This window comes from Dermacentor andersoni, chromosome 3 (assembly GCF_023375885.2).
Source record: "Dermacentor andersoni chromosome 3, qqDerAnde1_hic_scaffold, whole genome shotgun sequence".
Taxonomy (NCBI): Eukaryota; Metazoa; Arthropoda; class Arachnida; order Ixodida; family Ixodidae; genus Dermacentor; species Dermacentor andersoni.
In genome coordinates this window covers 187,725,496-187,740,502 of record NC_092816.1, presented here as the reverse complement: position 1 = coordinate 187,740,502, position 15,007 = coordinate 187,725,496, and the positions used below count along the sequence as shown (strand labels likewise).

At 44.8% G+C, this 15,007-nt stretch overlaps 1 protein-coding gene across 2 annotated transcripts in view; it reads left to right on the top strand.

The window, feature by feature from the left end:
• LOC129382939 (uncharacterized) overlaps positions 1 to 14,034 on the top strand; it is a 32,481-nt gene extending 18,447 nt beyond the window's left edge. Inside the window, exons 3-4 of one of the 2 annotated variants that reach the window (XM_055067155.2) lie at positions 10,965 to 11,074; positions 13,898 to 14,034. In XM_055067155.2, the coding sequence (XP_054923130.1) occupies positions 10,965 to 11,074; positions 13,898 to 13,959 (172 nt within the window). In that variant the 3' untranslated portion in view covers positions 13,960 to 14,034. Of the gene's footprint in view, positions 1 to 10,964; positions 11,075 to 13,523 lie in introns of both variants that reach the window. The other variant, XM_055067154.2, reaches the window with a different exon arrangement.
• The last annotated feature ends 973 nt before the right edge of the window (positions 14,035 to 15,007 follow it).

Here is a 15,007-nt window from a genome sequence, read left to right as displayed (position 1 = left end):
TCATTCTCACGCATTTCAAGTTCAGTATGCTTGAAATTACTATATGTCTACGCTAGCCTTCCTGCATGAGGCCAATGGCGCTGCTCAACACAGCGATCACTGCTGTTGACAAACCAGCAGGATACATATATAAGTTTCGTGCTTCGGCATTGCCTTTTTGGCCTGTATACAGCCATAACATACGAGAAGGATCGCATAAAAAGAATGCGATGGCTATTTTTGAGGACAAAGTTTCTGTAATACGTGTGAGTGCGTCGTAGAGAACGGAACGAACACACCCGAAAAATACTTCGGTTATCATCCTCTTTCTCGAAAAAGCTAGAGAAAATGGGCTAACGCCGCAATACGACCTCGTATAGTCACACCGCACAACCTTTATAGATATATAACCGCTGATGTCGTATGCTTGGACCATGCGCTATATAGAACAAAGATATCTGTAATCCAGCACTTACCACTGCTTGGGACGCACGCGCAGTTCGTAAACGGTCGCTTTGCTGGACAAGCTTAATTCAGACTATAAGGTATGCTGCTATTACTAGCCACAACTATTTTATTCATGGGCGGAAACCTCATCCATCGAACGAAGTGGTCCCACAATGCAACCTGCAGCGAACAGTTTGAACGCCTGTCGAAATATAACAGCACAGCTCCTATCGTAGCAGAACGGTATCCACGCAGTTACGATTGCCACGTATGTTGCATTTCTGCTGAACCTCAGCTTAGAACTAGAGGACAATACTGGAATAAGGTCACATTAGTGAATGGAACGTTCAGAAATACACAATTGAGCTCCGAGGCTGATTGTAGGCTCAAATACATGCGCGCACACATTGCGCTGCGTGCTCCGTCCGCCTCAGTGCCAGCAGAAAGTCCGGCCATACCGACTTAAACCCCTTCAGTGCGTCTCGCACAACCGTTTAGCGCGTAGAAGACGTACGTCATGCTGAATAAACCGCGCGAGCACGAAAACAAACATCACATCACTTTATTTTCCTTAAAGACCCCTTTCGGGGTGTTACATAAGGGGTGGGGTTTACAAGATGCAGGCGTTCACAGAAGTCGAAAATGTGGATGGACAGGTTATGGCAGCGACATGCTGGGGAAGGCCGTCCCAGTCAGTTGCTGTTCGTGAAAAAAATGAGTTCATGAAGGTAGTAGTACGGGCTCGTGGACGCAAAACTTGAAGAGGGTGACCGATGCGATGGGATCTGCGTGGTGGGGGTGCGCAGATGTATGGTTCTTGTCTTAGGGGCGAATAAAAAAACTTGTGATACAAAACAAGACTGGCAATGCGACGGCGCGCAGAAAGATCACACAAGCCTGATTGTAATTTTAGAGATGATATGCTAACGTCGTATGAGTATGAAGAGTGAATAAATCTGGTAGCTCGGTTTTGTACAGCTTCGATGGCATTTGTTAAATATGCTTGATGAGGGTTCCAGATGGGCGATGCGTATTCCAGTTTAGTTCTGATAAGTGAGATGTATGCTTGTAGTCTGACGTGTTGAGGGGCTTCCCTCAGGTGACGTTTTAAGAAACCTAATGTTTTATTAGCTGATGATATTAGGTTAGTTACGTGCAGTCGCCAAGATAAGTAATCAGAAATGGTGATACCTAAGTATTTGTAAGACTGAACGAGGTCAACAGGGGAGTTAGAAACGGAATATTCAAAAACAAAAGGGTTGCGACGGCGGTGAAAAAACATGTACTTACATTTGTTAGGGTTGAGTGTCATCATCCACTGCGAACACCAGTTTAGCACGAGGTTTAGGTTTGCCTGAAGGGATTCTTGCTCAGAAGGGTTAGTTACCGAACGATAAATAACGCAATCATCAGCGAACAAGCGGATATGGCAAGATACGCGCTTGGGTAAGTCGTTAATGTAAATGAGGAATAACAAGGGACCGAGGACGGAACCCTGCGGGACGCCGGAGGTGACTGGGAGCGGGTTGGAAGATTGGTTATTAATGAAGACAGACTGAGAGCGATGCGTGAGGAATTCGTTAATCCGCGCGATGATGTTTGGATGTAGGTTTAACTGGGAAAGTTTAAGAAGCAAGCGTTGATGAGGTACTTTATCGAACGCCTTAGCGAAGTCTAAGAAGATGGCGTCAGTTTGTAGATTAATATCAAGGTTGGCGTGAATGTCATGAAGAAAAATGGCTAGTTGAGTCTCGCACGAAAAACCCTTACGAAAACCATGCTGTGACGGATGAAAGAAGTTATTGGAATCTAGGAATTGCATGATTTGGGAGTAAATGACGTGTTCCATGATTTTGCAGGGAATACTTGTTAATGAAAGGGGCCGATAATTAAGACGAGAATCAGTATTACCTGTTTTGTGCACGGGAACGACCTTCCCCACTTTCCAGTCGTCTGGAATGGTTCCTTCGGAGAGTGATTGTGAAAACAATAAACAGAAAATACTGGAACAGGCTGGGTTAGCGTTTTTCAAAATTTTTGGATTGATGTCATCTATGCCGGCAGCAGATGAATTTTTTATTTTATCTATTATGCACGAAATTCCACTACTGCTGAAAGTTACGGCGTCCATGGCTGTAGTAATAATAAGTGGTAATGTAAAACATGGTGATTCGGATTCGTCGGTAAAAACAGATGAAAATGCAGTGTTAAAGATGTCTGCACAGTCGGAATCAGCCACGATTTCACCAGCATTGTTAGTGAGGGTGATAGCACGCGCTTCCTTCGGGTTTATCACCTTCCAGAATTTCTTGGGGTTATCAACTATCATTTTTGGTAGTACTACTTCGTAAAATGAACGCTTAGCACTTTCAATCTCGGCCAAGTATGTGTTCTCAGCTTCATAATATTTTTCCCATGCGTGGGGGTTTGCGTGGCGTTTCGCTGTACGAAATGCGCGTTTTTTTCTTGTTTTCGAGCCTTTTCAGTGTCTTTGTGAACCAGGGTTTCTGATTACTCTTCCGTAAACTGCATGACGGAATGTATTTATTTGTTAGTTCGATAACTTTATGCTTGAAAAGGGTCCAGTTCTCATTTACACTTCTGGAAAGATAGGACGTTTCAAAGACCGATAGAAAGTTCGTTATTTCAGAGTTGATTGCTTCGTAGTTTCCCTTATCGTAGAGCCTAATAGTTTTTAGAGAAGTTTGTTTTAATTCAGGTTCGAAGTTAAAGTTGGCATGGATTACTTTATGGTCGTTGATTTCTCGGAGGCCTGTAATGAAATTAAGGCTGTCTGGATGAGTGGTCAGTATGAGATCCAGAGTGTTCGCTGCTTCCCTTGCGACGGGTGTCGGTTCGGATACAGCTTGGGTCAAGTTAAAATTAAGGCAAACGTCAATGAAGTCATTCGGCTCTTCTTGACTAACTATGGGCTGAGGTTGGTTACTCCAGTCGATATTGGGGTAATTGAAGTCCCCAAATAGTAGGATGTGTGCTTTAGGGTGCTTTGATACTAGTTTATTTAGAACATTGTGAAGCTTGCGGGGAAAGTCGGGACTTTTGCGAGGTGGCCTATAACACACACCAATTAATAACGTCAGAGGTGAGGCGCGGCACATAATCCACAGCATTTCTAAGTCTGACGCGACATTAATGGCAGAACAAAACAATTGTTCGCTGACTGCAATTAGGACTCCTCCCCCACGAGAATACTTGCGATCAGCGCGAAAAAGATTAAAGTTGGGCAGGTCAAACAGAATTTCTGAGTCAGTGATATCGTTGTTCAGCCACGTTTCGGTTAGTATAAGTAGATTGCTGCCTGACGAAGTTACAAGGTTCCATACTGTATCGCGTTTCGGCAGGAAGCTGCGAATGTTAGTAAAGATTACTGGTGGTGGATAGCGCGATGACCGGCAAGGATGAGTTGATTGTTAAGATATTTCTTTTACAGATTCTGAATGTTCATCAAAGACGTAACGTTTGGGGCCAATATGCAAAGTTTTAAATCTCAGGGAAAAAGGCACGGACGTCGCCCTGGCAAAAGCGACAAGATGTTCCCGGCAGTTTTGAACGCGGCGCGAAAAGTATTCACCTACGCTGTAGTCTGTACCTTTGAATTTTGAACCTTTAGAAAGAATTGATTCTTTAGTTTTAGAGGGTGTAAACTTAACGATAATTGGGCGTTTTCTGTCCTTAGAGTGTCGTCCGAGGCGATGCCAGAAACTATCGCCAAACGTATACCTGCCATGCAAAACGGAGCGTTCGCCCAAGCCAGCATGCCGACTGCTCATAGATGGCATCACTGCGTAGCAATATGGTGGCAAAAAAAGAGCATGAAGGAGAGCCAAGTGGAAAAGGAGCTGGTGCTGACAAATTTAAACTGGAAGAAAACGGAAGAGAAAATTTCTAAGCGCACAGCCAAAGGGCTAGACGAGGTTAGGCTGATAAATAAACTAGGACCAAAAAGTAAGGAAGCTCTAGTGAAAACAGTGGAAAAAACTTTAAAAGATAGACGAATACCAGACAGTTGGCGACAAAGTAGAATGAATTTAATTTATAAAGGTAAGGGGGAGAAAGACAGAATTCACTCGTATAGACCGTTGACCATTACAGGCTAGCATACAGGCTAGCAATGCAGGCAATCAAATTAAAGCTTCAAGCATGGGCAGAGAATAATGGCATTTTGGGAGAGCTTCAGAATGGCTTGAGAATAGGTAGGCGTGTGGATGATAACTTGTTTCTTCTTACTCAGTGTATTGAAATATCAAAAGCAGACCATTGTATGTGGCATTTTTAGACATTACAGGAGCCTACGACAGCGTAGACCGCAACATTTTGTGGGATATTCTGGAAGGAGAAGGCTTAGGTAACGATTGTCTACAGCTTTTGAGAGTGATTTACGTAGAAAATACCGCTTGCGTTGAATAGGAAGGGATGAGGAGCGAGGAGAAAGTTCATATCAACAAGGGACTGAGGCAGGGGTGCCCATGTACATGGTGAGGATGGAGAGAGCGCTAGAAGGAAGTAATATCGGGTTTAATCTCTCATACAAACAGCCGGGTATAGTAGTAGAGCAGCAACTCCCAGGTTTATTTTATGCGGACGACATTGTGTTGCTAGGTAACAAGCAAAGTGATTTACAACGTCTGGCTAATATCTGTGGACAGGAAGGCAACACTTTAGGTTTGAAATTTAGTGTTAGAAAATTAGGTGTTATGGTATTTAATGAAAGCAGTGAACAGACAGTGGAGATAAAGGGCCAAGAAATCCCTCGGGTAACAGAATATAAATACCTTAGTATATGGATAAACGAAGGCAATAGATATATGAAAACACAGGAAAAAACCATAACAATAAAGGGGAAGAGAAATGCAGCCATAATGAAGCACAGAGCGCTATGGGGATACAATAGGTACGAGGTCCTCCGATGCATGTGGAAAGGTGTAATGGTTCCAGGACTTAGTTTTGGAAATGCGGTTGTTTGCTTTAAATCAGGGGTACAATCAGGACTCGACGGGAACCAAAGGTCAGTGGGTCGCCTCGCATTGGGCGCTCATGGGAAGACTACAAATGAAGCTGTGCAGGGTGCTATGGGCTGGACTAGCTTTGAAGTGAGGGAAGCTCGCAGTAAAATTGAGTATGAAGATCGGCTGAGGAATATGGAAGAAAGTGAATGGGCTGGGAGAGTGTTCAGGTATCTGTACAGGAAAAACATTGATTCACAGTGGAGGAAAAGAACTAGGAAGCTTACCAGCAAGCATGTGGCCTGTAGGGTGGGCAACACAGCATAAAGAAGGTCACACGGAATGTCAGAGAGGCTGAACTAATCTCATGGGTGGCGGCAATGGAAAAGAAATCTGTCATGAGGAACTACTTAAAAGGAAAAAACGAAATCTGGAAAGAAACCACTTATGATAACTCAAAGGGAAGCTCATTACTTTTCGAAGCGATATCGGGATGCCTTAGAACATGCACCTATAAAGCCAGATATAAGAAGAAAGAAGAAGCATGTGCTTGCTGCGGTAAAGCCAGGGATACGACGGAGCATGTTTTTTTAGAATGTGAAGACGTCTACCCAGCGGTCGATTCAGGCAGCACTGGCCTCCTTGAAGCCCTTGGGTTCAGCGGGAGCAGTGGTAAAGCAAACATGTCCGCAATAGGCATTAGTAAGAGGCGATTGGAAGATTGGTGGAAGAAAAGTAGGGAAACGACAAAAGACGGAGACGTACAAAAGAACAGTGGATCAGAATAAGGGATCAGAAAATTTGCGCGTGGTAGTTCAGTGTTTTTTTTTCTTTTTTCATTGTTTAACCTAGGTACGACATTAGGCAGTATAATAAGAAGAGCTTGGTGGCGCACCCCACCGCCCCGTTCTAAAGAGGACGCTCATAACATCCATCCACCACCATCCATGGTGGCGCCCATGAAAAAACGGTGTATACACCAAACATTGCACAAGTGAACAACCTCTCATGCAGACCGTACGCATTTCAGCGTGTACAGGAGTGTTACTCGAGATAATTAAGACCCGTTTTAGTGTAAACAAGCCGAACTCACCTCTGTGAACAAGGCGAACGCACCTCGCAAATCCTGACCCTTTCGGAGCCGGCCGGTCTCGTGCGTCCGCACGGCACCGCGTAAACTGCTTTGCCACCTCCCGTGCGATTGCCATGCTTGCCGCGTAAATGCTTTGCCACCTCCCCGTTATACAACTGCCGAAATTATGTTTCGTACCACTTCACCAAAGTCATTAACTTAATATCGTCGAATACCGCACCTGCAACCCGAAGCCGATCGGTGCAACGCACGCTCGACGGTCCCCTGATTGCAATTTCGACGGCATTGACGAAAACGAGTCGGCACCGCACTCGTCAAGTTGGCGTCGCAGCGGCGAAGTTGAACATTTGACGTCATTTTGCACCACGTGATAGCGCTCGGCGAATAGTGGTGCAAGCGTTGCCGGAAAATTTATGTGCAACACTGCTGCCTGCGGGAGCACATACAGGAACACTAGGTTAGTTAGTTCAGCGGCCCCTCCAATGGTCCCATGTGTTCCGGGAACCAATTGATGTAGTGTGGGGTCAGCTGTTGAGTACCAAGCATTCTGTTACAAAGGACAGAATTGCCCTCTTGGAGCCGCAGTACACCAAGCTTTACCGTCTTCTAAGAGTGCAAGGCTGATGGCCGCTTGCTGACGTAATGGTGTGATGTAATTAGGAAATGTACGGACATCACAACCACAGACAAGTACATATGCAACATACTCGGTATCTGACATTCGTCCCTATGCGTGTGTTTAGCGACCCTTTCTTCAAGCCAACTGCAGTCGGTGTGTTTGCGCCATTAAGTGCGTGCTGCTCTACATGGATCCGATGACCCTACCTAGTTTTCTGCAGTACCTGCGCCATCACTGCGGTGGGAGTTTACTTTAATTGCGGCTTTTAGTCGTTAAAAAAGAACGGTGCTTCCCTTTGATGTAAACAATCACGCATATACATGACAATCTATTTAACCACGCTTGTGTTCCTGAGTGATTGCATTGACCTTGCATCATTATCTTTCTATTAGCCCATGAAAACTGTTTATCCTACATGATTTCTTATGAGGATTTCGCTCGTTCATGTCGTGTTTTATTTAATCACCATATACCAGCATTACAAACGTCGACGACAGCCTCGGTTAACACTTATTTCCAGATACGAATGGTATCGGCAACTACATTTTCTTTATTTGCTAATGCACAGCACAGCGCTTATTAAACATACAGGCATATTTTCACATTCGTCATTTCTGGAAAGGCCCATCGAACAAGCAAGATATTGCGGGCGGTAAATGCTGAAGCTATCGCAGTTGTCTCGTAAGCCGGAGCGCGCTAGCTTTTCGCTTACTAGAAAACAATGAGCACTAGCGCATCAATCAACGTTACATGAAAAATTAGAACGCCGATAAAAAAAAAAAAAAACAGCAGGGAGAAACAAGGGTGAAGCGGGTAAATTGCATCTGCTACTACTTACTTTGTTTTGTACACACAATTCGAAACCCGCATTGTCAGAACATTCGTATAGGCAAGACAGCCAATTAGGCTAGTTGCTAAGTTAACATTCTTGGCGTATATGTGCAGCGTGATGCAGACGTGTCGTTCATTTTTTGTCCCGAGTTTGCGTGGCGCTTCACATGAACGCCAAAAATCGAACAAGTGAACAATATCTCAAGCCACCCGCACGCATCTCAACGTTAAGACGGGTGTTACTCGAGATAAATGTTGCTTTATTGTAAAGAAGGCAAAACTCACCTCTGTAAACAAGGCGAACGCATCTCGCATATAGTGTTCCCATTCGCAGCCGTCCGGTCGCCGGCGCACGTCTGCGCGTCCGAGCAGCACCGCGCGTGCGGTGTGTGCAGTTTGGTGCGCTGCACTCCGTCATACGGGAATGCAAGTGTCAATAGGATGTGTTTCGTATCACTTCACCAAGGGCCTTGACTTAATATCGTCGAATAACCTGCCCACAGCCCGTAGCCGATGGTTGCAACGCACGCTCAACGGTCCGCTGATTGCAATGACGATGGAACTGACGGAAACGCCGAGTCGGCATCGCGCCCGTGATGTTGGCTACGCAGCGGCGCAGTTGGACATTTGACGTCATCTTGCGCCACGTGATAGCTCTCCGCGGAAGGCGGTGCGAGCGGCGCCGGAAAAGTTACTCGCAACTCTGCTCTCTGCGGGAGCATATACAGGAACACTACGGCCGCCCACGTTTACGCCCCGGCAAATCCGGCAACCCGCCCAAACCGCCCCCGCTTGCTGTAATAGCGGGCAGGCTAAAATAATTTGTTTGCCCGCTCGTTCCGCCTCATATAATTAAATGACACGTGCAGTTCCGTCACTAATTTATTTGTAGAACCTTCCAGGATGAAGTAGTTGCGAGTCTGCGCATGTGCTGTGTACTTCGATCCTTCCTTGTAGCCGTTTTCTCTTCGAGCAGTAACAACATGAATTCGTACCAACTCGCCCGGCTTTCAGTCATAATGCACTTGACCATATTTTACAGCTGTGCTACAGTGACTGTAGTGGCTGGAAGATTAGCGTTACTGGCGCAGTGTTTCATTCTGTACCTTACCACGACATTTGTCTTCGAGTTACTATGACTGTAGGTCTCTGTTATTTGCTGTGCAACTGTCTATATTGCTGTGAATATTATTTAATAACCTACACGCATAGTGCAATTAATTGTGTTGTTGCTAGTTGTTATATGAGGCGATCAGAAATTCACTCTAAATACAATTGTATGCTTAATGGTTTCCATTTGAAAGAAATCAGATGCAACTAGAAATAATATACTTCTAGAAGAATAAAAGGGAAAGGTCTAATTTTCGTAAATCGTAACGTCATGGAGTCAGCTAAAAAAAATTTGGGAAGTACTTTCAGGTTGTAGTCACTTGAAGCCATGTATTGCAAATAAATATTGTTAGTGCTCTTTGCAGAGATATCTTTTATTACAAGTGACGAGTCTTTTTTGTAGCCTGCAATTACTTTCTTCTACTTATGTATTCTTGAATATGCCTTCCTTCGTGTAATGGCGTTATTTATGTTTGACATATCTGTTGGTAGATGACCTGTGTGCTTGCGAGTGATGACGGGTTGCTGGCTATTATATACTAATACCGACAAAGCCTACTGAAAATCTATCAAAGGTTTTTGTGCTAGATAAACCTTTCACATGTTCTCTGAAATCTTGCAGGAATTTTTTTTTACTCGGTTGTAGTTTACCACAGCGCTTTAAAATAACTTCCTGCTAATACAGGTCTGTGATTGTCTTTGAAGCCTTTTTAGCTCGTTTTAAATTTCCGATCGCTGCGTTTCTCTACGACTGTGGTCACTTTTACATTGTCGGTGGTATAATATTTGTATTATACGGTAAGTGCTGTGAATTTGTCAATACAATTACACTTCATCAATATGTGTTTGGGCATGTACTTGTTCCAGTGCAAAAGCTTCCTTTCGCACGTTATGCTGCAAGGGTTAGGGAAGAAACCTCCTAGTGGGGCAGAGAAATTTCCATACGTGACGCGTTGTGCAGACGTATGTAAACAGCAAGAGTACTGGGTTGTTTCTCATGTTTAGTATGTGGCGAAGTCAGAATTATTTACTACGGCGGCTGCGCGATTACAAATCATTATCCCTATTTGTTTACTTTTGGTTGCTACGTTGACGAGCCGTCAAATAGAATAATTATACTTCCAAAACACAACTGCTAGGTCCAGCTACCCTCTAGTTCGAAGAGTGGCAACGACCCCGTATACTCTTCCTCGTATGCTGCATCGCCACTTGTTGTATCCGCTTAAGTCTCCGGTGAAAGACCCCGTCTTGTGCAAGGACAGCGGCCTGACGGCCCGATCCGTCTTGTGCCACGGTGGTCGCTCGAGACAGGAACACGTCATCCAGGATGATTTTCGAACAGCCAGGACTTTAAAGTATAGGGCGTGTATACATATAGTTCATACAGCTGTAGGTGGTCTCAACGTCCCTGCACTGTTTGTTTTGGGCTGTTTTGTGTGGTTGTTTTTTTAGTTATGAACGATTGTTTTGTGCCTGAAACTTGTCCCCTTTTGTCGCTATAGTTGGCCGGAATTACTGACGACTGCAATGTCGCATGTAGTCTTGAAGCTCTGGCTGCCAGAGTGGAAGGCGGAGGCCAGCTAGCTGGCTCGCTAAATGGTTGGTGTACGACACGACAGACGCGCAGAGCTGTTCATACCGATATCTTGCGCTATCACAGTTCCGGTGATGTTCTTACTTCCCGTATGCATGCATTCGTGTTTTTATGGTGAGAGCATGAGGATGCGCTTTGGGACCTGGATAAGAGTCCCACCATGGGGTTTATGCTCGTTCGTACGCCAGACGTACCCTGCTTCAGTATAAAGGAAACCCGCTGAGCGATCCTACAAAAGTTTCGCAATAGATGCCCTGCTGAAACGATGAATTGCCATTACGTCGACGGCGTGCAACTCCCTGAGTGGCCGTTTCCTTGGTTACGCAGCTCGGTCACCAACAGCCGGGAACGCTTCATGGTGCTGGTGATGAGCGCCTTGCTCCTGCTCATCAGTTGCACACTTTTCGCCGTCCTCTTTACGCTGCTCTCAGACGACAGTGAGTGCCTCGTCTTCCTGTCTTCTGTGGAACGTGGTATCGCGCCTTGACGCTGAAGTTTTCGTAGAGCGAGTTCCTTCTAAAGTTGGTCGTTTGCTTGGTGCTTCGCCATCCTGCAATCTGGAACTGCAGTAAGCTTAGCTGCGGGATAGAGTGCGTCATGTCTCTCTTACTTCTAGAGTGGATCTATTGCCTGAGTGGTGATTTATTTTTAGTGGCCGTGGCCTTCACATTGCACGCAATAAAACCGTTGGTCGAAATGCCACAGCCCTACACTGTGGCATACACCTTCTTAAGCGCTTCATAAGAAAATGAAATCGGGAAGATTACGATTTTTCATGGTCACTTGGAAAGCACATAGGCACTTTTATTTCTTTATTTATTTGAGATACCCTAAAGGCCTTAGAGGGTATTATACAGGGGGAGGGGGGTGCGAAGTGCGTAAAAGAAATGAGTGACTACACACGTACATGGGTATATTCTGTGTGCTTTGGTTTATTCCGAAAACGCGCACATCTTTTTAAATATCCCCAACCATATCGCGCAGTTTGGCCTGTTCACGTGAATTACCCGAAGAGGGGCAGACTACTCGCACTAAAAATCGCAACGTGCAGGCAGATCATTGCAATATTCAATAATCTTTTTAAATGTTTATTTTCTTCAATAATGTTCAATGGCTTTGGCTTTAAGACGCATGTTGAAATCACAAAATTCGAGCTAGCTGAACTTCCAAAATCCTTCCTACGGTATTTACACATTATCTTTCCTGTCGGGTCAATGCTCTCTTGAGCGAATCTGGGGATGTGGGTTTTTAAGTTGTGCTTCCGTTATTTCTCCTCTCCACATATGACTTTATTGTATGCTCGGCTCAAATTTTCCTTGGCAATGTGTAGGATAAAGCGAACGCTCAGGAGTGTAAATAGAGACGCGGTTTATTTATCTCTGCACTGCGTTTTTTCATGCACTTTACTTCCTCACTTTACAGAAATCGCTCTGTAATGGTGAAACGGTGCTAAGTGTCGCACGCGATTAAAAAAAAAAGCTTTGTAAGAAGTGAAAAATATAAGCAGCAGGCATACTGCGTTGTTTGCAGTTGTTCTTTAATGTTAATAGGCTAATGCTGTCTTAATGCTGTCACTACGTTTTCTTAATTCAATGGAACTTCGAATGGTGGAAAATTAGTTTCCCGGCCTTGAGGTGATGAAACCGCTCTAGCAAACCGTCTGGCCTTCCACACACGCGAATTCCGGCTCACCAAACCATCTGTCTGGGTTCGGTGTGCCGCAATGTTTGCTTCGCACAACACAACCTGCACGCGTTCCAGCAGCCAGCTCTGGCGAAGCACCCGTCACGGTGGCTTAGAATTTATAGCGTTGCGCTTCTGAGCGCCATGCCACACTTTATGCTCGCAGCTGCGGCGGCCACATTGAATGCAAGGAGCCCCGTGTGCCGTGCTCTGGGTGTGCGATCGCTAAGTGGTCAAAAGTCATGCGGAGCCCTTCACCCTTACGGCGTCCCTCGTAACCCACTGCGAAGTTTCGGGAATGTCTAGATCCCGCACTTCAATCCCACGTTATATCACACAGTATCCAAGCGTGCATGCGCCAGCTATCACTTGGAAAGAGCTGCGTGTGTTGTTTTTCTTGGAAGAACAAGTATCTAATAAGGGGGCTGAACAGGCAGATGCATTGCACAGCGACAGCAGTCACATTAAAAAAACAAAAACAAAAAAAAACGAGAAAGGAGGCCTCGCCTTTAGAATGTATGCGGAATGTTTTGTAATCACAACATCTCAACGCTTGCATGGTCATACCTTTAATAAACACATGTGAACACTATGGAACGAATATATTCAGGCCATATAGAGCCACACAGTTCTCGCATGGCCTTGGCGCTCTTTGCCCATATGTGGAATGCTCGCGTGGCGCCTCGATTTTCTCGATGGCATGTGCTCTCAGCACAGGAGTTATCGCGGAACCTACAGCGGGGCCGGCGAAGACTGGCCTGTCTTTTATCCTACTTTGATCTTAAGTTTCAGATACAACAGAGTGCATGACCAGTGACCCCACCCCCCGCTGTATATAAATCAAAGAGTTTCGAAGCAAAGCGCGAAAAGCTTTCGAACGAGCTTGACGAAAAACGAATCTGTGATGTGTAAATTCTGTGAATACGAGTTGTAGGAAAACGTGTTGTCACATAATATACGCACAATAAAAGTGCAAGATAACCGCTTACAGACATTGTAGTGTTCTAATAATGCGCACCATGGCCATTGACATGCCATATTTTATTCCGCGGTAATTGTGGGGATTGGCGATCTCTCGTGACACCTTAGCAAATTTGCCTGGTAAGACAATCAGGGTGGTGATGTTTTACCGAGTCTAGGAAAGCATGTGAATGGAAGGAATTTCAGTAGTTACCTACGGCGCCTTTTTTTCTCTCCTAACAGTCTTTGACCTATCAACGGTAGTAGGTAAGTGTACAGGCTGTTTTAACTATTCATATCAGTGCCCATGAGCAGTAGTATGTTCGTTTTGGCAGTATCGGTAGTTCTAATGCAAATTTACCATCCTTGCGCATGGAATGCAACATCGGTCAAAAATGTGTATATGCAAGAACAGCATCAGGGGTTTGGGAGGAGCGCCTGAAGTGTTCTCGCTGTGCCGCGTTCTGATAGAATTCGGCAGATGCTGAATGTTTGCACTGGTTTAACGAACCTCTACGTGGAATGCTTTTTTTTCAGGGATCTTACGGCTTGTTCTGGCTCAATCTCTTCTCCTCCATACCCTGCTTGCTAAACACTCACGCTGACTCTCTTTACAGGAACATTGGCTAAGTCCCAGGAGGCGATTGTACCAGGCCTTATTTTTTTTACCAGGCGCTGATGGAGATTGTTCGTGAGATGAGAAAAGGACGTGATTATGATTATTAAATAAACACGAAAATAAAAACGCCAATGTGTTCATGTGCCTGTGTGCGAGCCATACACGGCGACTGATTAATTAAAGGTATTTTACTTCCCAGTCTTCTGCAGTTATGTGCATTCTTGTGAATAGAAAATCCCACCTAGTATTGTGCAACCGTGTGTGAGCTGCGATAGGAGAAGTAATCAGGTGGACATATACTAGAGATTCCCGTGCTGACCCAATTCCTGTGGGCCATGATGCTTTGCCAGAATGCATTTTATACTGTGGCAAGGTAATTAAATGGCAGCACGCGACTTTAATAAATATCTTAACCAAGAGACTTTCCTGATTTTATTTTAACAGATAATTCTGCGCTATTCAATGCCAATTCCATAAATATTCAGGAACTTATGCTTCATATTCATTTGGAATATTCCACCCATTCCGCGGCCAATCCCTCATCGTGGGTAGGAACCACACACTTGATAGCCAATAGAAATAACAACAACACTCCCGAAGGCTGTGTACGAGGTTGGCAAGACTTCTTCAAAACGGCATAAAAACAATCAAATGAGAAAGTAATCGCTATACCGACCTACTTTTCGAAGCTGCATCCTGCATGTTGTCTGAGGACGGGGGCTTGTCCCCTTTAGGCACAAATTGTGCGTAGAAAACTTGTTTTAGCGATTTCTTGCACTATAGAAGTCTTTAGATCGACAGCCTTCGAAGATGTTTTTACAGCTTTTGATGAGGTTGTTTAGTTCGGAACTGAACCTCGGCACACAAGACCACATTGTTGTGCAAGGTGTAAACAATACACGCAAAGAAAAACAAAAGGAAGGCGCAGTATGTTACGACTAATCGGTACCGGCAGAAAGCACCCGGAGTTGATTGTGTGACACCTGTAGTTTAGCACGCTTTACTCACGACAATGAAATTTGAGGCCAATAAACCTCGAATTTGGGTGGCCCGAAGTGCAGTGATTACGTTTTAGACATGTTTATTTTCTACAGTGTGTGCGATTCTT